Below are 25,224 nucleotides of genomic sequence, written 5' to 3' on the forward strand. Positions count from 1 at the left end.
ACAAAATCAGCCATGGACTTACCTCCTTCAGCTTGCTGCTGTACCACTAGGGTGCTTGTTTGCTGCTACATACCTGCTGCTCTGCCTGCTGAGCACACATTTCTGGCCACACAAAGAAGTGGAAAATGGCCTGCCTTATCATGGCTATCATGACTTCTTCCTAGAAAAATGAAGAGCATGCATATCGCAGCCTCTTCACAAGGGGCTACCTTTGGAGGAGCCAGTGGTCCAGATGGACTTTCAGTCCTAGGTGCGCAGCCACAAAAGACTGTGTGAAAGACTGAAATTTCTCCTGGCATTTCTTCTTCGGCTGTGCAGCTGTACAGAGCTCAGTGCATTGGTAGTGTGGATCCTAATTTCTTTTAACAAAATATGAAGTGGTTTTGTAGGGGTTTAGGCGCCTCAGCTCCAGCACTGTAATAACCGCCTCAGCTCCAGCACTGTAATAACGTTCATCGAATCGCAACATGAAATATTTGTTGGCTGTGGTTTGGAGCTTATCCAGCATGCGAACCCCACAGGATCTGACTGCCAGTGCTACAAAAGCATACCAAAGGCTGCAAGAGTTAAAATTGTTTTTTTTTTCCATTTTATGTGTCAGACCCAGTAGGAAATACTTTTATCAAACCGGTCTTCATTGCATCTTACTGGAGGTGCACAGAAGTTGCTGAGTCGTGATATGCAAGCAGCAGGACTGTGAGGCAACTGAGAGCCCTACACAGTCAGAGAGAGCAGGGGGACACAGTCCCAGCTACACTTTGTACACCACAGTTACACTCTTGTGATCACCAAGATGTTAACCACAGTGACATTCATTTGGTTAGACGCAGACATCTACCTGAGGCAGTGATGCCTCCCTTTCTCTGCATAGACTGAAACAGCGGTAAATGAAAACTTGAGTAAAGTCAGGTCACCATAACATACATCATTTGTCAGTTGGTGCTTCCATGTTGACTAACAGAAGCCTGAAGACCTTGCACTTGGAGGCATGCTCTACAGACACCTGATGTTAAATCAGCTCAGTATGATCCATGCTGTCAGGTGTTATGCATCACACTTGCCAGATCCATGTGTCCGGTGCAGAAATGGGTGCTGAGTATGCTATAGCATTAAAAAAAAAGATGATGGTAAAAGCCTATGAGGAGCTGGGCTGCGTTATTCTGCTTTGAACATTTCACTGTAAGGCCTGGCAGTCACTGTCTTCCAAACTGATCCTGTCACTGTTCTCCCCACTGCCCTACCATCAGGCTATGATTCTGTTGAGCATGGGATGACTGCCTAAGGGCAATCACAATACTTTTCCCCAGAGCAAAAATGCTGCCAGAGGCATCCACAGGTCCTGTTCAATCTGTGATGCTGCGGGGTTCTCTCTTACAGGGTGCCTCCCGTGCCTACCGGACAACGTCTAGGAGATGAGTTGTACTCCCACCCAATGAACACACAGGATAATGGAGCAAGAGACAGGATCGTACCAAGCTCACAGGTGTCACACCTGTTTTTAACCTCTCCGAGGCTTCAGCCAGTCTGAAACCAGTTTTCTTATGCGATTTGTGAGGTACAGGAACTTTACCAGTGATTTTTTTTTTCTTCATTGCTGAAGAGGCAGCTGCAGAGACTTTGCTCAGGGGACTCCCACTTCTCATCTCTGTACCTGCAATCTTAACCTTCTTCATAAAACAGTAGATCTGTCTCCATATAGAAACATTGACTTGCCACAGCCACTCTTTCAAACAGAATGATGGTACGACCTGGACAAGAGAGAACGTCTCATTATTCACCTGCATTTAGACAAGATGCAGGAAGTATCCCTGCAACTGCAGTCCACCAGCCTGTGAAAGCTGTCCTACACAACTCCACAACTGAAAGCTTTCAGTTTCCAGTGAGAGCTCACACTCTCCTAAATACATATTTGTTGGCTTGGGTTGTGGTCACCCCAGTACCTGTGTTCCTAGCATGCTCTGTCTGTAGGCAGGAAAAAAAAACATTCACTGGTTTTACACAATAACAGGAAAGGAGAGCAGAAAATGTTTAGAAACAGTTTCTTCCCCCATTGCTCACTCTCTCTGCAATAAGCTTCGTATGACCCACTTAACCACCAGCTGAGCTCTTGCACTAAGTGAGCCACCGAGCCAAACCAACAGCAGCCACACAACAGCAAAACTTTCTCCAGGCTTGGACTAGGGTGCTCTTTTGCCCAAAACTTTGCGTCCGTCATGCTGTACAGGCAACAGCTCTGCTGCTCACTCTAAGCCATTGAGCTCCAAGGAACAAAGAAACAAGTACTTTTCTTCTGGCTTGAGAAGTAGAATGTTCTTGTTCCTTCCAAAGATGGGGGAAAACAGCAGGATTAGACCCTAAACTGAGCTCCAGTAGAGCTACTTAGGCAGCCTTTGTCTGTGCCCTTCTTCAGGATATGCTCCCACCCCCCGCACCAGCTGTGTCTGGGGACTGAGGTATGGTCAGAGACTACATAGGTACAGCTCCTTGTCAGTGCCCACAGGCCACTGACTGCATCAGAGTTGGAGGATTCATCAAGAGGTGCTCCAAGAGGTGCTCAGGTCTTGGAACAGCATCTGCCCTAAGCAAGGAGATCGTACCCGGCTCACACACCATAGCTCTACCACTCCTTCCTTTACATTCCTCCAGGGTTGGCCCATGGCTTTCTGGTCCTGTACACAACCACCATTGACTTCCCTCACTGGTTTCTTCTGCTTGTCAGAAACAGGTGCCCCTCTCCACAGAGGCATGAGGAAGATGATACAGAAGGGAAAACCTCTACTGTTTTGGAGGTGCTGGGTGAACAACTGTCATACAGCAGCTCCCACACCTGAGTTGCCGCCACAGTCATTCTCACATCTTACCTTCCAGGTGAGCAGCCACCACAGCAGCGCATGTACAGCTATCCATATGTGTACATCTATATGCTGCATCACCTCCTTATCTCTTGGAATTATATGCCTCAATTCTAAGAGGCAAAAGGAAAAAAAAAATGGAGCTGGTTGGAAAATATCTATGAATACATATAAGGAAAATGTTTCAATGACGTGTTTGTTGTTTTTTTTTTTTTTAATAAAGTTTGTTTGGAGGAGGGGGAAAAAGATTATTTTTGAAAAAAGTTTCCCCTCATAAATTTTAGATGTCTTTCCCAAATGTATATTTTTTGCAATCCATTTTATTCTTTTATATTTCATGACATGTATACATGTTAAGTTGTATAACAAGACAAAAAGATAATGCTTTTAACTTAGTACTGTGTGGCAGCTTTAATAGTCTTAAAATTAAATTATATTAAAATAAATTATATCAGCTGCTCTTACCACTTCATGACATGGCAGTGCTAGTAAAAAAAAAAAAAGGGATCTTTATAAATATCAAGTATTAAAAAAGGCCAAAAAAAACCCCCACAAACTCACAATCCAAACTAAAAGTAAAGAAACTGAAATTCTGCAATTAAACTCAGATTTCTGAGATGCCTCTTTCCTCCCTCCCCTGCAGTATTTCTTAGGAAATGCTGAAAATGGGTGCATGTTTTGTAATCTGACGCCACTATGGACTTTATAACTTGTTTGTGAAAGTGCGATACATACCCTGTTCATCTTGCCTTGCTCAGACATTGACTGTATGACAGGAACCTCTCCCCCTGGCATTACTGGGATTTGTTACTTGAGTGGTTTCAGTTTCCTTGCCTCCTCATGCAATCTTGCAGGCTTTCCACAGCTGATGGCCAGCATTGCAACCTGCCCAGATGTGCCACATCCCACCCATGCTTTCACAGGGCTGGCTTGCAAGGCTTTGTCAGCCTCATGAAGCCACATTCTGGCTTTCTGCACCTTTTCATGTTAAAGGAAATGATTCCCTTCAATAAAATATGCTGCCTCATATAAGATGCCTAACATCCTCCGTTGGTTACATGGGAGACAGTGCTTCAAAAACCCCTCCAAGCCAGTGCAGCTGGTCTGTAGAGAGCAACCCGAACATCTCCTGCAGCAATTTTTTGAACCTTGCAATTTGCATTTAGGAGGATATACCTACCTCTTCAGCCATCCGCAGTAATTATTTGCCCCATTTTGTATTCCCAAACCTGTTTAGTAGCTGGTCAGCCATATGATATAAGACATAATTAGAGCTGCTGTAAAAGACTGCTGCAGACTACCTGCTTTGGCATTGCAGTACTGTCCTATAAAGCAGAGTTAGTCGTTAAGATGTCACCTGTGACACTTAAGATGTCTGTCCTGTGACACTGATGCTAGAGACTCACAGTTTAGTTTAAAAAAACAAACAACTAAAACAGCTGGACAGCACATACACACTGAAGAGGATGAGGATTGCGTTGAGCAGCTAATGTATGGCTTTTCTCACAGTGACCCCATCCTGCTGCAGGACAGTAGCCTACATCTAATAGGCTGCTCAGGTTCCCTCACCCATCCACCAGCCCTCTCCTTCCCATGCAGTCCTGGCATGGCTGCAGTTTACCATTGTGCTTCTGAAGCTCCATCTGGGAGAACTGGTTTCATTCCTGGCCAGCAGTGCTCTGCATTGCTATGTGACATTCCAGGTTGACACAGGCTTCCCTTGACCTAACTCACAAAAATCTAGTTAGTATGTTGTCTTTTCAGCCCCACAGCTCACCCCAATAATGCAACTCCGTGCCTGGAATGAGAAAGGAACAGCCACCAACAGCAAGAGTTGTTGGTTTCTCCCCTTCTGTCAGCCAGGGCTTGGCTTTCCCTTATCCAAGAGCAACTGGAGGACTTTTCCTTGCTGCTCAGCCAGATCACACTGTGCAGGAGTCCCGCAGCTACAGACCCAGGTCTTCTGGCCCTGTCTGCTCTCCTCAGGTGCTTCTCACAAATTACATCTCTCCTTTCTCCAGCTACCATGGCTAAAGTCAGCCTCACTAATTTGTTCAATATTTTACAGCACATACCTTGAACTCTTGCTTATAGGCTCAGTGTAACTGCTTGTAAATAAAGATGTCACTCAGTATAGACCAGGTTGTTTTTACCACAACTGGGATTAAATCTGAGAGAAAACCCTCTGTAAATTTGAAAGGGGCCATGCCCTGTAATCATGAGTGCAATAGGAGCTGATGTATTATTAAAATTATAGCAATGACTTCAGGAAACACAGTATGTTTTACTCAAATTGCACACTTTTTTTGAACAGCTGTAAAATAGAATATATGTGTAAATATTGCCATCACTGAAGAAATATTTGTAATTTTAGCATATAAATATAACAGGCTTTTTAGTGGATGTGACACCAAGAGGCTGTGTATCAAGCATTCAGATAATTCCAAAATTGTAAACATATTTGCTGTACAAAGGAAGTGTCAGCGCTTGCTTCTTCCAAGTAAACAGAGACATTGTCCCTTTTTAGAGAACCAGTGGCTTTTCCCCAAAAGGCCAGTGGCAGCTTGAGGGGTTAGCAGCTTGCTGCTTCATGGAATGGTTCCCTCCGTGTCTGGAAATGACACTGCAGCCTACAGATCTTAGCCTCTCCATCCACTCAGGTCGCATGGAGCAGGGACAGTTTCGCAGTGCAACCATCAGTGCCTCGTGTTCAGCTGCAGCTTACTGGACACTGATGAAGAGAGAACTGCTGTCCACCTGCAGATAATACCTTCAGGAAAGGAAAACAGAAGGAAGCACAGGCCAGAGTGGTGCGCTTGGTGTTTCCAAAGACACTTGACATGAGCGATTTCTTGCTACAGATTGAAGCAATAGTCACATTGGTGTTATCTCTAACATAGTAGACCTCATCTCTGCCACCCTTGCACATCACTGGGGCAGTCAAAGCACTGTGCCAAGGTCAGCCTTCAGTGGACTGCTATATACATGATGAAATGTGAAGCCATTGTTCGCAGATGCATCTTATGGTCAGTAACCTAGGGACCCAAAGGATAATTGTTGTAGGCTGCCCAACATGCAGTGCCGGCACCTGCCTTGTGGAAGCAGCAATCCAGGCTGCATGGAATGTATTTTTAAGAGAAAAAAATATCTATTTTTTGTATTTGTAGACATATACTTGGGCTGGGGCAGCTTAGTTAGAAGACAATAAAGCAAGAAATCTTTTCGTAATCACAGACTCATCCAAGTTAAAGAAATTTTCCAGGTTATAGTATTGCTTGTTTCCCTAAAGCAAACTTTGTGTCCAATAGAGCTATCAAGCACTGTTTCACCCGAATCTCTGTCAGCGTGCTCAGCAGAGGGAAGCCAGCTCTTTCCTCCCCAGGCTGCTCATTCAATGGATACAGATGGTGCTCACCTTTTACTAGTTACAGTGCTCTTAGTCTGCATGCCAAATGTAAACACACTCTTTATCTGCATGTCTCTCCTGACTCAAACACTGTCAGCTCTACAGTATATAACCAATAAAAATCTCTTTTTATATGTTTGTGGTGTGGTATTTAAAGCTCCGTTTGAATCCCTACTGACAGTGGTCATTAATCAGAGGTATTAATGTCCCTTGGTGAAGTGCAGAGGCAGCTCAATCATCTTGCAGCAGTGTATGTTAATGCTGATTCTGACTACTCCATTCTTACTTTTTTGCCCTGTACACATATCCAGACAGATCTCAAACACCCATTCCTAGGCTGCATTTAAAGGCATGGTCAGTACCTACACATGGAAAATGAAGTTGAATACCATTCCCCACTTATACTGGATGATCTAGGCTTGCATTGCTGGGAGCAGGTTTGAGGAAGAGCATTCTTACAGAGGGAAACAAGCCACTTGCTTCGTTAGATTTCCTTTACTCAACCAGTATAGACTGTAATGAAAACAAAATCTGTTTGCCTTCCCCTGGAAGAACTGAGAGGATACAGAGGTCAGAACAGGTGGCAGCCTCCTTTACAATTCCTAGTTTAGTGCAATATGTGGGTACAGTCTACAAAAAAAATAAGCATATTAGATATTGCAACAGTACCTGTCATATAAACAACCGGCCCCCATAATAACCACATCAGTAGGGAAGAAATGTGTTAATTTGTAAGAGAACTTGTGTACCACACTTTGTAAGGAAAAGAGCTTTGTCTGATCCATCTGGTTTATTCTGTTTGAATAAATCTGCAAAACTGGATGCAGCTCCAGAAACTGAACAATTAAACATGTTACTGGTGTTTAGTGACATTTTAAGAGCCATTCATAGCTGTCATTCAGCTGCTACTCCCTAGGCAAAGCTAATTAACTAGAGATGAAGGCTACAAACATTCCCTCTGTTAGGCATGTCTAAAAAAAAAAAAAAAGTGACTTTTGGCTTGGCTGAGTACTCTTTTCTCCCAGTTAACGCAGACAGTTATTGAGCATTATTAAAGAGGTTGTTCTGAAGCATTACAGTAGCTACAACAGACATGCTGCTGTGTCAGGCTTGCCAGGGACAGCAGAGATCTATAGATAGTACAGAGTTACTATTGGTAGCTTCCATGTCTGCTTAAAGTCTCTGCCCTAAAACACATGCTCATAACCACAAGGATGGTTCTTTTCCCTTGTTCATAATTCAAGGCTAGGCTCACCACTCCTGTATGGGGACATTATAGTAAATGTACTTAACTAATGGACCACCTATATCATACCATTGCTGCTTAGCAATGAAACTGCTTTCTATTTTCTTTTTGATCAGTCATGTCTATGTGCTCTGCTGGTTTTCTGTAGTCTTCCTGCTGTCTACAAACAACCATGCACTTCCATTATCCCAGCTTCAAACCCTTGCTTTAGCTGACCTGTTGAGAAGGTTGTTAATGTAAAACATCTCTTCAACAGAAACATTTTAAGCCAGATCTTGTGTGCTGCCCATGCTTAGATCAGACATTTTCTCCTCCTGGGGTCCATCATCAGCCACTGACACTGATGTTAGCACTGTCTGAAGTTTTAATTCTGGCATCACATTCAAAGCAGCATTTACCCAAGCTACAGACATAGCTGACAGCTCCCCTTAACTGCGCTTCCATCCTTGCAAACCAATCTGCTCAACACCATTATTGCCACTCCAATCTGAAAATCAGTCTTAATGCTCTGCTACCCTCAGCTAGGCCAGGAATACCTGCCCCTAGAGTCAGTCCCACTGAATGAACTCTGTACCCTTAATGTACAGCATCGCTTTTCACTGGCACAGGGCATGCTGTCTGTTACCCAGCTACTCACATTCCCACTGAGGGGCTTCTTCCAATCAGCTCTTCAGTGTGCTTATCCTTGTTAATATCTTTATCAACGTGCTTTTTAATTCAAGGCATCTGAAACCTGTTCTTTCTTGCTTTTTGATATTTGCACAGATGCACAAATACAGTTGTCTTGACTTTAGAGTTCTCTGCATTCAACTTGAACTGGTTCCAGCCATTCTGCATAGCTGCCATAAGGTTACGGAAACAAGTTTAATGATACCTAAACCCTTCAATCCCGCTCTGTTAGACTCCAAGCACGTGGATAGCACCAAGTCAGGCACAGCAGCCACAGCTATTTCCATTCAAAAACACCAAAGTGGTATTATTTTGTATCACTTGGTGGCCTAGACATCACCAGGAAAATTTCCATTCTCAGTCTGCTGAGGATTCAAGCCAACACCTGCCATTCCCCAGAAGACCAGGGTAAATCGAGGGGGAAGTAGGGTAGAGGGGGTACCCTTTGGCCTTCCCACTGAAGTGGTCATGGCACAAAGAAGAATGCAGGTGGGTCAGAAAAGAATAAATAAGCAAGTGGGAGCCTAATGCTGTGGTCTTGCCATTGCAGAGCAGAGTTAGGTGACTCACCCAACTCAATCCAATGCCTCCCTGCACTCCGAGGTTACATGTGTACTAGCCAGTTGAAAGCCTGGTCTAGGGCTTCATGGCCAAGATGCATCATGTGCCTCCTATCCATAGACCATGACCCCCTCCCTGTACCACAAACATGAAGGCAAACATTTCCCTCCAGCCCCCTCACAGGGCAACCACAGCCAAACTGCCTTCCTGGGGCCCATCAAATACTTCATCCTTAGTGATACACCCTTTCTCAGGCACCCTGGGCTTTTTTTTTCTTCCCTCTTTAAACACCATGTTATTAGGAACATAGGTTGTTTTCCTTATGAGCTGGAAGCCCCAGCATTTGTTGTCAGTGAACATATTTGACGTTTAACTCTTAGTGACCCAGACTGTAGCCCAGCACTGCTCTCACTTTTCAGGTGCAGTGTGTTATGGCTCCGTGTTGCTTGGGACTTGGCAATGGTGCCAAGGAGGGGAAAAAAGTACTCTATCCTCCTAATAATGACAGAATTAGGCATGGATTAGCCATAAAGTTGAAGCCATTAACTTCAAGACCCCACACAGGATAATCCTGTGGTGCATCCAACATAGCTGAGATTCTACATGGTAAAGTTAATGAAATAAAGCAAGTAGACTGAACCAAACCACCAGACGGAAGTGGATACTACAACATCATTCCTCCTTACTGTTTCTTTCACACAACATCTGCCCTAGGCCTATGTTCTCAGCTGGAGTTCTTCCAGTTGCCTTCAGATCTTACCTGCTGCAGCCATTCCCCTTTACAGTAAAGCAGCAGCTTTGGTATCCTGTCTCCTCAAATGGATGATCTACCTCTAAAACTGTGACAAGTCAATAAATGGCAATCTTGTTTTCTTCAAAAGCTGGAGCATCTCAGCTACTGGCTGAAGCGGGCTAGAGCCCAAAGACTCTTCAATTGAGAGAGAATGCCAGATGTGTCCTGTCACCATCTTGGGTCCACCCATCAAAACAACCTGAAGCTGAGGTAAATAACGTCCTAGATCCACATCCACTCAAAGAGCATATCCCCTCCAGTGCTGACCCAAACCAAACTTAACAATGGAATATAACAGAAACATACAGTATGTGGAACTGAGGAGGTGGTGAGATTTCTAGCACCTCTGGTCTAAGGGGCACATGTGAAAGATCAGGTAAGGCATTATGAATTAATAAAGGCAAAGAGAGTACATGGAATACTCCAGTCACACTAAATTCTAAATTACATCCTCCATTGACAGGTACAGAAAAAGTTGTCTTCTGTTGCTATGACTTTCTGTTGGTTCCATTGCTATTCAGTAATGTTACAGAAATAGTAATTGCTTTAATGGAAGTAATACTTTTGCACACGTACCTAAGAACATCAAGTTGAAGGGAATCAGGAAAAAGCATTCAAATTCTGCAGTTTGATAGGTTATTTGACATGTTACTCAGAACTGAGGATACAATTCTGTGAGCAAGAAGTTACTAAGGATATGTTGTCCAAACATCTGTTCTAACTCTGCCTCTAACTTGGGGTTGGAGACATTTCTGTCCTCTAACAGTAGCAGTGGATCATGGTTGAGACCTGAACCTCCCCTTCGTTAAACCGTGAGCGCCCAAGACTGGAGATCACACCCACATGAGGTTACTGCACTCTAAACCAAGTGGTTATCCAAATGTATGGTATTTGCAGAGAGACATGCAATCCACAATCAGGGTGAATGCCTTCAGCAGCTTCATGAAAGAGACCTTTTAATCCACGGCAGGTTTGCTGGCCAAGATATCTGTTTTGTTAACAGTCAGGAAAACAGGTTGTCTACCCTTGCTCAAGCGAAACACCCTTAAAAGTGATAGGGGTGGGGTGATACAGTATCTAGAAAAGAACAATGGAATAACAGTGAGAAGGCCCTTCACAGAAAGATGCAATTAACACAAACTTGACAGTGCCCAACAAACAATTTAATAAAAAGAGATCTAGACTTTTGGTCCACCAGAAGATCCAGAGGTCAAAACTACTGGGCAAAGACTCCACAAGCTCTGCAGGAGTTTTGCTAATACAAGCCAACAAGCCAACAAACTCTGTAGAGAAGCAACAGATTTTAGCAGACATGTTGGTAAAGCTGGAAAAAACTAAGACAATTTGCTCTTTGGATAAAACAACATTCTATGATATATGCACAGGTAATTAAACAGACGCTTATGTTCTCCACTGGCTCTCCAAAGTTGATTTGTTGTGTCCCCTCCCCCCCCCCCAATACGTTTATTCAGGTGATTCTGCTAATACACAGAAAATAAGGTCTAGAAACATTCCAGAAATTCTTTAGTATCTACCTAGGTACTCTGGGGGAGAATATCAGTGTAATCATTTCCTATAAGCTTCAACGTCCCTTCAGAGAAAACAAAAAATTACACCTTCAGAAATTAGATGCACTGGAAATTGGAAATAATCATTGGCAAAAGTAGCAAATTTACAAACACCACCATGGCTTCTAATTTTCTTTTGGTAACCATTTCTGAGAAGAGTAACTTGTGGAATTATCACCTTTAAAAATAATCTGTGATTTACAAATAAATCGAATTCAAGTTAAGTCATCCCATTTTATAGAGCCACTTTATGCCTTAAAGATGAGATGCACTCTGAGCACCTTGCTGACTGCAGTACCCTCCACTGAACTTGAACTAGTCAGCTGAAAAGATTCATAATGAAAGAAACCAAAAACACCCAATAAAGTTGTTTTTCTATGTTTATGATCCAGTCAATTAAAGATAACAAAACAGAGAGATTAAGATAACAAAATAGAGAGAACCCATGCTTTGCGATTAATTTCCTCTACAGACAAGACCATAGCAAATATTTTCAATTCCATACAGAGACTGAACACAAAGACCCTGAGCTAACAGTAATTTATTGCAAAATAGATGCTATTACCTGACAAAAACTCAGACATCCAGAGAACTGAAAAATGCAAGTCTTCCTGCTCATTTGCCAATCCAGAAAGCGCAATCCTGACTAGTGAACACATACATTCACTCAGGATTCAGAACTCCATTGCAGGTTACTGTGGTCCTTCATCTTAGAATCACAGAATATCCTCAGTTGGAAGGGACCCATGAGGAGCATCAGACCCATGAGGTACATCAAGTCCAACTCCTGACTCCACGCAGGGCAACCTACCAGTTAAATCATATACCTCAAGAGCATTGTTCAAATGCTTCTTGAACACCAACAGTACATCTTCAGTACAGAAGGGAAGGTCCAACTAGATAGGGACCTACTTTTTTTCCCCCAAAAGCGACACCGATCAGTTTTGTCAGAAATATAATTCACCTACCCATGGAGTAGAGTGAGAAGTGACAGGTCCCTGAGAATAGATGGGAAACAATACTACAAAGGGTGCAACCAGCCTTGATCACAAGTTTTTGTGACGCCATAGATCTGAGGCTTCCGGGCGCTAAGAGGTCATTCACAATCTGTTGAAACAGATCAGATGAGTCTTACCAGGAAGTTAGGTCAAGCAAACAGCAGCAGTGGAAAAATGGCTGCACCATAAGGAAGGATGCTGAGATGAAGAGGACCTGGTGACCCATTTACTTGCAATGCTTTCTCCTCCTCAGCAGGTCATAGTGACAGGAAAGCTGCAGAGGCAGTGCTTAACAAAACAGCCATTATGGGTCATACCAAAGGTCCATCTAACAGACTGGCACAGAGAGCAGAGCAACATGCTCCTACACACCACACACTGTCCCTGGATATAGATGCAGCAAGGAAAGAACTGCTAAATGCTGGGTGAGTACCTGCTCAAGGAAAATCACGCGCTGGCAGTGCAGCAAGGAGCATGAGACTATCCTGCTGGTGAACAACCAATGGAAGCTCCCTCATACGATCTGACAGAGCTGAACTCCAACACTAAGTTAATTGAACCTTAACCAGGCTACCTTTTCCATGTCTACAAACTTCAGCTGGCCTAGGGGTAACAGTGCTCTCCCCCAAGTTCCCCTCTCCATCCCAGCAATCCTACAGGATGCAACCAGAACACAGGGAGCAGTCTTTGACCTTTGTACCCAACCACTGTTCCCCTCTACTTAGGGTACAACCAATGCCATCAACCACTAGAAAGTGGGCCATGCAGGGCAGGAGCTGCAACACAGGAGCTCTAAGGTGTCCAGCAACTGGCTGCACAGCTTTATCTGTCTGTCTAGAGACTGAAACACTCCTAGAAGCTGAAAGTATGCTGAGCTGTTCAGTCTCTAATACCCAGTAGGGCTTGTCAGCAGGGACTGGCTGAGGAATCAGGCTTAAGAGTCCCAAGAGATGCTACAGAAAGGTAGGGTGTAACAGGCCACAGATCACACTCTTCATCTTCCAATGAATTCCTCTGGCATTACCACTCCTTTTTGCTCATGCCCATCGTTATCATCAGCTAACACCCACCAAATCCTGACAAACCTTTTTAAAGAGTGCAAACTGCCAGGGCTTCATCTCCACCTTCTTATTTCAGTGCTTACCATGGTTTTCAGGTATCTTTTTCAAAAAGGAAGACAAGAAAGCCTGATTGTCAAGGGTCAAAGATTAGCCCTGCTCAAAGTAACCGCAACATATAAAAAGAAGTTTGTTTACATTTGAACGTCTCAGACAAATTACTGCATGTTTGACAATTCAGCAAGCTGAATAATCTGCTAAATCTCAGTCAAAGTGAACCTACAGCAGGAGAACAGAAACTCTGAAAAATAACATTAGTAATTGGATGTAAAAGTGGCTTGATAGTTGTCTGGAAAATACAGTTTGGCTACGTTCAGTTGAGGACTATTTAGTTTCCAGTGGGCCAGAAGTGCTTTTCTGAGTTTTTGACAGTACTACAGGAAGTTGGAAGACAGTCCTCATGGCCAGAGACAGCAGCATCACTAAACCCTGCAAACCACCCCACAAATATGGAGACCTGAAAACCCTTGTTAATGAACACAGCACCCCAATCCTCAGATCCTTTTCCCATCTTCAGTCAGAATAGCCAAGAGACTAAATCAGCTTATCTTGGGATAGGATTTCTCTTGGTAGTGTTGCAGACAGGCTTTTACCTAAACAGAAGGCAGGGAGTTTTAAGACTCAAATAAACCTATGCACTCTGAATCTTCCCTTGGACACTCCTCCTCCATGCCCTGCTGGACATTTCCTGTCCCACTTCAGTGGGGCTTTCTTGACCAAGCATCACAAAGTTTATGTTGTCTCCTGGAGGGACAGCAAGGATGCCTAGTGTTGATTTCTTCCATTACCCCCCCTGCCACAGAGTCCTCTCCTTTCTCACTGCGTATCAGAAGGACTGCCTACGGAGATGCCTACTCACAGATTTAAACATATGAGAGAGCAACCACCACAAGAAAATAGACAGTCAGGAGCAAGAAAGATCTACTAGAAATGAGGCACAAGAAAACAGTAGAAGCAATGATACTAGAAGATAGAAAATCTGTAAACAAAACTAACACAGCTATAAACAATTAGGGCCTGCAGTGATGTTTGCATGTATTTTCTTCAGGAAGAAGCATGGGCAATGTAATTGCAGAGGGAAGGGCAGGAACATGAGCAGATACTAATCCACTAGCAGAATGAAAGGCACAAGGGCAGATGGAAGTTGGGACATGCACACACAGAGGGTCATATAGAGAACAAAAAAATAATTTAAAAAAAGGAAAAGGAGAAAAAACTGTGAAAAAAAGACCACAGGTAGATGAGACGGAAACAAACAGTAGAAAGGTGGAGGTGAGAAAAGTTGGAAGAAGTAAAAGCATAATGTTAACTAGGGAAAGCAGGAGAGGGAAAAAGGACCTAAATGATTAAATAAGACTGCTCTGTGCAATGAAAAGAAGTCTCTGTGCATGCAGTAAGAAGGAAAATATCTGGAAAAGCAACCAAACCAAAATGATTTTCAGAAACAGTTATAGCAGCTGCAACATCATCTCATCAACCCAGTATAATAAAAACCAATTTTCTCTGGGCTTTGGACGAAGGGAAAAGAAAAAGACAGCTGGTACAGCCCACAGTGCCTGACTGCCGCATGCAAGAATCAAGAGATCAGGTCTACAGCTAGCTTACTGTCTAGGCAACTCTGTTTCTACATAAGCAAATATGAGTAATATTTTCCTAGTTTTTAAAGTTAAAAATATCCAGTTCTGATAATTTCTTTTGTTGAAAGTATTTAATAGAATAGTATCATTAGCACACTTTTACTAATACCAGCTTTCTTTCTAAAACCGAATGTGCATGGTGTAGCAGCCAACAGACCACCTTGGAGGGGTGTGATTTGCTGTTAATTTGCTGTTACTGGTAGGGAAACAGTTGCACCAAATTCTCAAATGCCAGGTAAGAATAGAATTGGTCAAAAATACTATTCTTTAGAACGAATTAAGCAAAAATGTTTACATAAATTCTACACTAAGCTACTGTTCACAGCAACCAGCTTCTAAAGGGCCTTTTCTGCAATTACTGAATTGTAAATACACAAATAAGTAAAATAAAAACCGTGAAAACTCCAGCTATAAGTTTCACTTTCAAAAAGTATCTGCAGTCAGAAAAAACTCACTGACCAATTTGGTAGTAAAGGATTCCGTGTACACTGACAGTTCAAATAGCTGTAAGAGATTTTGTAGAGGGATGCCAAGCCCAATGTTAGGTAAGCTTTTGTAAGGCCATTCTAACAAAGTATTATGCAGCAACTCATGGCCACCTCCTTTCAGCAGATACTGTTACAGACTATATGAATATGCCTTCATCCCAAGAAGTAGATCACAACAGCAGCTCTGTGGCATTGTTACTCCTCTTCTGATAACTACTCTTATATGCTGGTAGCTTGTTGTGTGGGGACCCCAGGTGTAGGCTGGCGAGGCAAAGTATACATGGCCCCAAGAAACTGGTCTGCAATGCGACCTGCTTCTCTCAGTCCACTCAGTAAAGCACCATGAACAGTGGCAGGGTAGTTGCGAATTGTATGCTCTCCCGCAAAAAACAGGCGAGGAATAGGCTGAAAGAGGAACAGAGAACACCATTATGACTTGTGCACAAACTCAGTTCAAAGTCTTTCAGATCATGTAACAAATATACATTACGAAGTATTTTGTATCTAATCACTTCTAATCACACTGCAGTCCCCGTAACATGAAAGTAGCACATACAAAATAGTCTATTAAAAATATTTTAATCTATCCTACAAATTACCATGAAAATCTTTATATACCTTTCATTTCACAGAAGCATTTCGTGTTCGTGATAAATGTGAGGAAATACTTTCCTATTACTTGCTAATATCTTTGCTTTGATACAAAGATAATAGAACTCTACTTCAAAAACAATACTGTGAGAAGCAGATAAGGAGATTAGCCTCCTAAGTTGTATACTTAAAAACATTTCAGAGTTGTATATACAACCCTACAACCAAAAACTTACATGTATGTTTAAGATGGATGATTTCTGACACTGGGACATGAACTCTAGTTCAATACAAGCAAAAGGAAGCTTCAGTAATTCACTTAAGTTAGCAATTTGACAGTGCCATAAAAAAGATGAGGAAAACAATTTCATATATTATACTCTGCAGAGAATCACTTTATCAATAACTATGTTTATTAGAGACTTGCATCAGTATAAGAACAACCTTAATAAAGCCAAAGTCCTACAAATCCTCCTGCTTTTGCTTTCAAGACTTCATCCTCTCAAAAGGGGAACTGGAGAGGACTTATGCCTTCATTTTGTGCTGGATCACAATTCGGGAGAGATTTTTTGCTTCCTGTTCCTCTCCCTCTGGCCTTCACCTTTAGAAACCAAAACCATCATATTCTGGTGTATTTCTATGAAGAACTGAGAAATCTCTCACCTGAGGAGCACCTGGAATGGCTGGTCCTGGAGTAATCGGCTGAGCCATCAAGTCATAGTCATTTCCGGAAGATCCAGCTGCTACATATGAATATGATCCCCGGGCCCATGGGTCAGCACGCCAACGGGACACCACAGTCTCTTTGGGCTGAGAGAAGAGAAACTTCAGTTGTTGACACATTGCAAGTTCTACAGTTAGTGCAAAATATAAAAGATGCAAATTGAAAAATAAAAGACAACATCCATAAGCTAATGTCAATAGTGGAACTCCACATTTATATTCCATGGTAACTCATACTAAGGTAAATAATTTGTCTTTGGTGTCAGCAGCTTTAATACTTTGAGATATATTAGCAGAACCTGCTCCAAATGGCTTCTGCACTGGAATTCAGAATTTGTAGTCAGCAGTACATGCATACTGTGTACTCTATGCTCTGTTTCTTCTCATTATCAACATAAGTACAATATACAATTCCTACTCATTTACTTCCTTTCATCCACAGCTCTCTTGAATCTCTCTCGTGACTGAAATATGGCATAGGCCTGTGCAAGGTCTGTAACTTATCTGGGAAAATGACTGCATGAGGGGCATCTGCACAAAAACGTGTTTTTCCTCAAATCCATCTGGTTTACCATGGTAATAGCCAGGATGAAATATATTCCACCAAGATACAAAGCATGAACATAACCAGGACTCAAAACTGTATCCCCCTAAGGTAGTAACGGTAGTCAAGAAAAAACAGGACATCTTCATAAACTTGCAAACATAACACAAAGAGCAAAGGGTCAGAACCTTCAAATAATCCAGATTCTGTTCAAATATGTAACTGAGCTTTAGCAGGAATCACACACTGTAAAAATTCAAGCATCAAAACAGGAACCTTGCCTCCTTGCATAAAGATTTTCAAGGAATTGTTCTGCTTGACCAGACCTTCCCACAAAGGATGAGAAAAGTTCTATCTAGCAAGGGTGCTATCCAGAAACCAGACAAAGGCCAGCAGACTTGGACCATAATGTGCCATGACTGAGGAGGTCTCCAGGACCATGGAAATTGAAGATAATCCTTCTGAGGCTGACCTCAGCTGGACTGTATTCGATGCCTCTTGCTGATTCTCTGGAAAGGACAGAGTGGATTTGTTCTAAGGTGCTGGGGAGAACTAGGGGTTTGAGACCACATTTCCCAGTGTCTGACAACTTCACTAAAAAAATTCCTCAACGCAGAACTTTTTCATCCAAACGGTAGGAAAATGACGGATGAGCCAGACTCGTCATATTGACTCTGCTTCTTGATAAAAGGAACTTCATATTTTCCTCCTTGTCAAGAAGAGACCACTATGATGGCACTTCATGTTATTGCATGCATGTTTGACAGAAAACTTTGATGCACTTCATGTGTTTCTCTGGTGATCACATGAAGCACTGCAGTCTTTCAGGGAATAAAACAAGAAATTTTACATCACTGAGGAAGTTCTGAAGGTATGGCTAACCCAGACAGCTGTGGAAGAAAATACTAAAGTACTGCTTCCCCAGTACTGAGACTGATGACATGCAGGCCAAACATCAACTGTGATGTTCGTGTTCACACACCCATGTATGGGCATGAGTCAGATGCTAAGCCAGTCAACTATTATTTTTGTCCTGACAAGCAAGTCCTGTAATTAGGATTCCCTATGAATAGGGAGAAGGACGGTTAGAGAATAAGATACATACTACAATAGAGGTGGTACAAAACCAGACTACTACTCTACAGTGGACATGAAGCATGCAGAGTTCAGCTGCACAGCAAGGTTGAAAAAGTTCCCACGTATGAAGAAAAGCTGGAGGAAACTAACCTGGGAAACTACAGACCAGTCAGTCTCAATTCTAGGCCTGACAAGATTATGAAATAGATTCTCCTAGAAACGTGCTAAGGTACATGGAAAACAGCCCACATGGCGTCACTAAGGGCAAATTGTGCCTGACAAATTGGTGGCCTTCTACAACAGGGTTACAGCATTGGTGGACAAGGCAAGAGAAACAGACATCATCTGTTTTACACAAGTGCAAGTATTTGATACCGTCCTGCACAACATGCTTGTCTCTAAATTGGAGAGACATGGATTTGAGAGATGGACCACTCAGTGGATAAGGAGTTGGCTGGATGGTCACACTCAGAGTTGCAGTCAGACTGATGTACGCATGGAACACCACTTGTCACTGGTCTCCTCAGGGGACTGTATTTGGACTAGCACTATTTAACATCTTTGCCAATGACATGGACAGTGAGATGGAGTGCAGCCTCAGCAAGTTTGTGGATGACAAGGTGAAGTGCAAGGTCCTGCATCTGGGTCAGAGCAATCCCAAACATGAATACTGAGGCTGAGCAGAGAATGGATTCAGAGCAGCCCTGAGGAGAAGAACTTGGGGGTGTTAGTTGATGAATAACTCAACATGAGCCAGACACGTGCGCTTGCAGCCCAGAAAACCAACCGTATCCTGGGCTGCATCAAAAGCAGCGTGGCCAGCAGGGAAAGGGAGGGGATTGCCCCCCGGCTCTGCTCTCATGAGACCACACTGCACTCAGCTCTGGGGCTCCCAGCAGAGGAAGTGCATGGAGCCATTAGAACGAGTCCAGAGGAGGGCAACGAAGATTATCAAGGGGCTGGAGCACCTCTCACGTGAAGACAGGCTGAGGGAGTTGGGGCTGTAAAGCCTGGAGAAGAGAAGGCTCTGGGGAGACCTTACAGCAGCCTTCTAGTACCTAAAACTGGCCTACATCAAAGCTGGGGAGGGACTCCTCTCCAGAGTGCAGTGATAGGACTAGGGGTAATGGCTTTAAATGAAAAGAGGGTAGATTTAGATTACATATTAGAAAGAAGTTCTTTACTATGAGGGTGGTGAAGAACAGGCTGCCCAGGGAAGCTGTGATACCGCATCATCCCTTGAATTGTTCAAGGCTAGGCAGGATGGGCTTTGAGCAACCTGGTCTAATGGAAGATGTCTTTGTCTCTGAACTTGATATTTATCCCCTGCAGAATCTATGTTTCTCTGCTCTTTGTTGGCTTTTTTTTTTTTCCCCATTTGAAAATCCTACTAGTAAGCAGCTGCTGTGAAATACTTCACTGTTGGCTCCTGTCACAGAAAAATCTCATTAAGAAGTGAAATTGTCAATAGAGGGTTCAGAGAAGGAGCTGTGGATTTATCTGGAAGGCAAGCCTGAAGTTTTCCTGTTTTGTCTTCTCCAGACTGAGACTTAGAAATCAACAGACTGAACATTTCCAAATTATGAGATCCACTCATTTACTAAGAATCCATGCTTACAGTTAGCTGGAAAGATTTGATGACCATATAGAAAGCAGTAAAAGGGTGAGGATCACAGAATCATCATAGAATGGCTTGGGTTGGAAGGGACCTCAAAGATCATCTAGTTCCAACCCCCCTGCCATGGACAGGTATGCCACCCACTAGATCACATTACTCGGGGCCTCATCCAACCTGGTCTTGAACACCTCCAGGGATGGGGCATCCACAGCCTCTCTGGACAACTGTTCCAGTACCTCACCACCCTCTGAAGAATTTCTTCCTAACATCTAATCTAAATCTCCCCTCTTTTAGTTTAAAATCATTCCCCCTTGTCCTGTCATTATCTGATTGAGTGAAGAGTCACTCTCCATCTTTAAGTCCCCTTTAAGTACTGAAAAGTTACAGACTCACAGAATCATTATAGTAGGAAAACACCTCCAAGGTCAACTGGTCCAACCATCCCCCTACCACCACTATCACCCGCTAAACCATGTCTCTAAACACCACATCCAACCTTTCCTTAAACACCCCCAGGGACAGTGACTCCACCACCTCCCTGGGCAACCCATTCCAATGCCTAACCACTCTTCCTAACCAGAAGAAATGTCTCCTAATTTCCAACCTGAACCTCCCCTGGCACAACTTGAGGCCATTACCTCTAGAGTCCTATCACTAGTTATCTGTGAGAAGAGGCTGACCCCCAGCTCCCCACAAGTTCCTTTCAGGTAGAGAGCAATAAGGTCTCCCCTGAGACTCCTCTTCTCCAGACTAAAAAAAACCCAGCTCCCTCAGACACTCCTCATAAGACTTGTGTTCCAGACCCTTCACCAGCTTCGCAGCCCTTCTCTGGACACACTCCAGAAGTTGAAACGAGGTCACCCCGGAGCCTTCTCTTCTATAGCCTGAACAGCCCTAGCTCTCAGACTTTCTTGGTAGGAGTGGTGCTCCAGCCCTCTGATGATAAAGCCACATTCAATTATTCTACAATAAAGAAAATGAAGGGAATCTACTCCTTACATGAAAAACACATAAGTAAGCAGTCCAACTTACGACAGACCAAATGCTCAAAAACAATTGGTATATTAAAGTTACTGTATACTTTTTATATTACTGTAGCATATAAAAATCCCAGTGAAGGAAAGCTACTTGTACTAACCTGTGGCACAGCGCTGCTGCCAAATATGCCTTTGAGGATGGCAAGACACCGTCCAACAATGACATCATCGCTGATATTTTCCATAATCCCTGCGGCTTCTCCTGCTACTAAGGCCAATAAAATTGGTGCTGATCAGGGAAGACCGGGGTGGGGGAGAAGAAAAAAGAATTATTGAAATATGTTTTCATCAGCCAAGTCTGATTATCATCTGCAGCTAAGTTACTAGGTTAAAAAAAACAACAAATCCAACAGCAGCAGTCCCCAGTCTTCTCCCATCGTGTCAATTTATCAAGATGAAAATAAATGAATATACACTGCAGCACTATTTGGAATTATCAAGACAACTGATGTATTAAAAATTAACACACTTTTTAGGAAAGACAGAAGAAAGATTTTCTTTTAGGAAAGCATTACTAGTTTTACATAAATTTCCTCTAGGATTTAACAACCAAACAATCTGACAGAAAACAGAAAATCTATGATTAACTTTAGCAATGATTAATATCAGCACAGCAGTGAAATTTTCAGGATAAGTAGTTCACTCAAAAATTATTTAGATTTCCAATGCACATTCAAAATCATCTAAATTGAGCCAGAACTATGAAAAGCATCACAATATCCATAAAAGCAGCAATTTTGAGAAGAATTCAGAAGTCAGAAAGGACACATATAAAGTAACTTGACTGCCAATGTGATGCTGTGGTGAAGGGAGTTAATGTAATTGCAGAATATACAAACAAATGAATAGATGAGGCTATTATCATCTCTGGCTTGCTATGGTTAAGACTAAGATTACATTTTTGGTATTCAAAAATTCAATGAAAATCTTAGGAAGTATCAAAGAGCTAATAAAACAACCCAATAACTTGAAACATTCATTTACAATAAATGACAGATGTGAGCACAGTTAATAACTCTCTCACAGTTCTCATCAGATCATTCTCCTCACTTATAAACTCTCCTAAGTTTAGCAAAGGAAATACTACACCTAAAAACAGATGTCAAGCACATTGAAGTGGGAAGTTAAGTCCTTATTAAAAATATGGCTTTAGCTTTTGTACAGGTTTCCAGAATGATTGGTGAATTCCTCATCTCCTGGTATATACGGAGATCTCTTGGTACACATTCCCATCAAGCTACCCCTCCATAAAGAAAAGTTTAGTTCTGATATACAGTTTGGAAGACCCAATATTTTCTGGTTAGAAACAAAAACATTTGAAACTCCGAAGAAATTAAACTAGTAAGGCTGTTATTACAAAGAAAATTGCACTAATCAAGCTACAATTAAGACACTTCAAAACTCAGGACCTCTGGGGACTAGAAGCAGTTCATTAGACAAGACAGACATAGGACTGCTCATCTTAGAGATTAACTCTATTGAAGGAAAAAAACCACAAACCTGGTTTCATATCATCCACAGGCTTTGGGAAATGTTTTTGCCAGTTAAGCAGTAAAGATTTTCCTACACTGCCACTTCTGACATGAGATCTCTGACCTCTTCAACAGTTTAGTCAGTTATTTTCTTACTGTAACAACTACATACTGAAAATGCATCTTCCAGTGAATTCTTTCATGAAAATTTGGATTCAGACAACTCAAAAATATTTTGATGAAAATTGTGTCTTTAAGGAAACTGTAAGGCACGATATCCTATCTTGTAAGCATTTAACCAGATCTGAAATGTTGCTATGAGGTCACCTGGATTAATTTAGAACTGTGACAGAAAAGTAGAAAGCTATAGCAGAAGAACAGTAAATATTTTGCTGAAAATACCAAAGGGTTGATCAGAAAAGCTTCTTGCATGATGAGTATGTGCCACTGCTCCAGAAAAAGTTTTCTCCTTATGGCAGTCAATGAGCTTTGACAGCAAACATCAAGCAGAAAACGTGGTTTAGCCTGAGATCAGTGAGTAACTGTGAGATTATGAAAGAGAAAGTGCCTCATCTTTTCCATCATGTCCCCAAGAAAAACTGAAATGCTAGTCAAGAAAACAGTCAGAGACTGAAACATTGCACTTCCAGAAAACATTGACCATTTCTGCCAAGAGTTTCACTGATCCGTACTGTCTGGATGTTTGTACCAGGCTCTCCTCCATCTCAAAGCGTGTATATACACTTACAACATATCCAACAACATGCTGGAGAAAAGGGGCACCAAGAAAAGAGGCCATCTGATTCAGGACATGTATGGAATTCCTGAGGCTACATGTTTTCTGAGAGGTCATAACCTGAACTAGACTTAAACTATCGGAAGAATTCCTGAGTAAGCTACAGCAGGTCACCCAACAGCAGCACAAATTCATGCTATCATTTCACCTGAATTTCTCTCCATTCCTGCCATAAAGCCACCTAGTCTTTAAACCTTTCTCAAATGATCTCCTGACAAAAGCCCTTTAAAGAACTTCCACAGAACTAATAATGTATGTGCTGTGAGCCTTCTATGCTTTTTTTGTTCATTTCTGGATTAACAAGTGTTCTCTAATCTGTTCTATCAGTTTAAGTAGTCTCTGCCCAAAACACTATGGCTACAGAAATCTAGAATTTAGAATATGAAAGAAATAAATGACTACACCTACACAAATTCAGTCAGTTCTACAACAGTATTTCACAGTGCAATCATGTTAACTACCACCTACCTATCCACAAGAAAGAGTAATTGATTTTTCCCATTTCAGCCACCTGACCTGACGGGAAGTAATACAATTTAACAGAAATAGCCTGGAATTCACAGCACTGGCAAACCATGTTCTGCCCTAATTTACTGGGCAACTGTTTGCAAGTTAGTGGTGTTTTCTGCTTCCATTTGTCTTCCCTACAGGAAAACAGGTGGAGGACCTCCTGCAGCAGGTGGCTGAGCTGCAGGAGTCAGTGACAAGGCTGCATAGTACCAGGGAGGTTGATGAGGAACTCAAAAGCTGCCTCCTAGTACAGACTGCAGGGGACCAACAGCCTATGGCCAAACAGCCCGAAACTCTGTCATCAGCTCTCACAGAAAGGAGCGGGGCAAATAACTCCAAAGAGTAGAAGCTCATAACCACAAGGACCAGCAGGAGGGAGAGGCTTCCCCCAAAGCCTGAGATGCCCCTACAGAACCACTACACCCCTCTGCAGGCTGTAAAGGAAAGACTCATTGAAGGGAAGGCTGAGCTGAGTAAGGAAGCCCACCCTGCTCCTCATGTAATAATTAGTCCTACTAAGAAAAGGTGACAGGTGATACTAGTAGGAGACTCTTCTGAGAGGTACAGAGATGCCCATCTGCCAACCCCGTCCACTCTTGAGGGAAGTCTGCTGCTTACCAGGGGCTTGTATCAGGGATGTTACCAAGAGACTGTCACACCTCATGAAGCCTAAGGACTATTATCTGCTGCTGCTGCTTCACATGGACACCAGTGATGCAGCCAGGAGCAGTCTGAGGAGCGTCAAGAAAGATTACAGAGCCCTGGGAGCAGCAGTAAAGGACTGAGAAGCACAGGTCAAAGAGGTAGGGAAAGATTGAAAGAGCCAGTCAGATCTGGCAAATCAAGATGGTTGCAGGACTGGTGCCACAGACAGGGGTTCAGCTACCTAAACCATGGGACTCGCTTTGAGAAACCTGGTCTGCTGGGGGCTGATGGGATTCACCTATCAGAGATGGGGAAGAGCATGTTCGGTCATAGGCTTGCCAGGCTGGTGAAAAGGGCTTTAAACTAGCGTTGCCGGGGCAAGGGAACCTCAATCCATCCTGCTCCTCACAGTCTGATGTGCACGTAGTCCTAGTGCACGTACCATGGGAAATAAACAAGAGAAGTTACGAGATATACACATGCCTGCACACCTCTGACCTCATTGGCACTACAGAGATGTGGTGGGATGGCTCCTATGACTGGAGTGTTCAGATAGAAAGATACAGGCTCTTTAGGAAGAACAGGCAGGGGAGGTGAGGAGGGGGCATCACCCTCTCTGTCATTGAGCAGCTGGAGTGCCTGGAGCTCTGCCTGGAGATGGATGAGGAACTGCCAGAGAGTTTATGGGTCAGGATAAGAGGCAGGAGAGGGACAGGTGACATTGTAGTGGGGATCTGCTACCACCTGATCAGGAAGATCAAGCAGATGAGGCCCTCTATAGACAGACAGAAGCAACCTCATATTTACAAGCCCTGGTTCTCATGGGTGACTTCAGCCACACCGATATCTGTTGGAAAGACAACACCACACGGCAG

General features: G+C 42.9%; 2 protein-coding genes across 14 annotated transcripts in view; one reads left to right on the forward strand and one right to left on the reverse strand.

Moving 5' to 3' along the window:
- LUZP1 (leucine zipper protein 1) overlaps nt 1–25,224 on the forward strand; it is a 97,188-nt gene that overhangs the window by 43,912 nt on the left and 28,052 nt on the right. For 9 of the 12 annotated variants that reach the window (XM_050715237.1, XM_035565111.2, XM_035565112.2 and 6 more), the window contains one exon: nt 1,378–5,127. In XM_050715237.1, coding sequence (XP_050571194.1) covers nt 1,378–1,416 — 39 coding nt within the window. In that variant the 3' untranslated portion in view covers nt 1,417–5,127. Of the gene's footprint in view, nt 1–1,377; nt 6,390–25,224 lie in introns of those variants that run through there. The other 3 variants (XR_007709122.1, XM_035565113.2, XM_050715240.1) reach the window with 3 other exon arrangements.
- KDM1A (lysine demethylase 1A) overlaps nt 11,458–25,224 on the reverse strand; it is a 54,224-nt gene continuing 40,457 nt past the window's right edge. For both annotated transcript variants that reach the window (XM_035565117.2, XM_035565118.2), the window contains 3 exons: nt 21,028–21,155; nt 16,591–16,737; nt 11,458–15,741 (listed from right to left, as the gene is read on the reverse strand). In XM_035565117.2, coding sequence (XP_035421010.1) covers nt 15,556–15,741; nt 16,591–16,737; nt 21,028–21,155 — 461 coding nt within the window. In that variant the 3' untranslated portion in view covers nt 11,458–15,555. The remainder of the gene's footprint in view (nt 15,742–16,590; nt 16,738–21,027; nt 21,156–25,224) is intronic.

This window comes from Cygnus atratus, chromosome 23 (assembly GCF_013377495.2).
Source record: "Cygnus atratus isolate AKBS03 ecotype Queensland, Australia chromosome 23, CAtr_DNAZoo_HiC_assembly, whole genome shotgun sequence".
Lineage (NCBI taxonomy): Eukaryota > Metazoa > Chordata > Aves > Anseriformes > Anatidae > Cygnus > Cygnus atratus.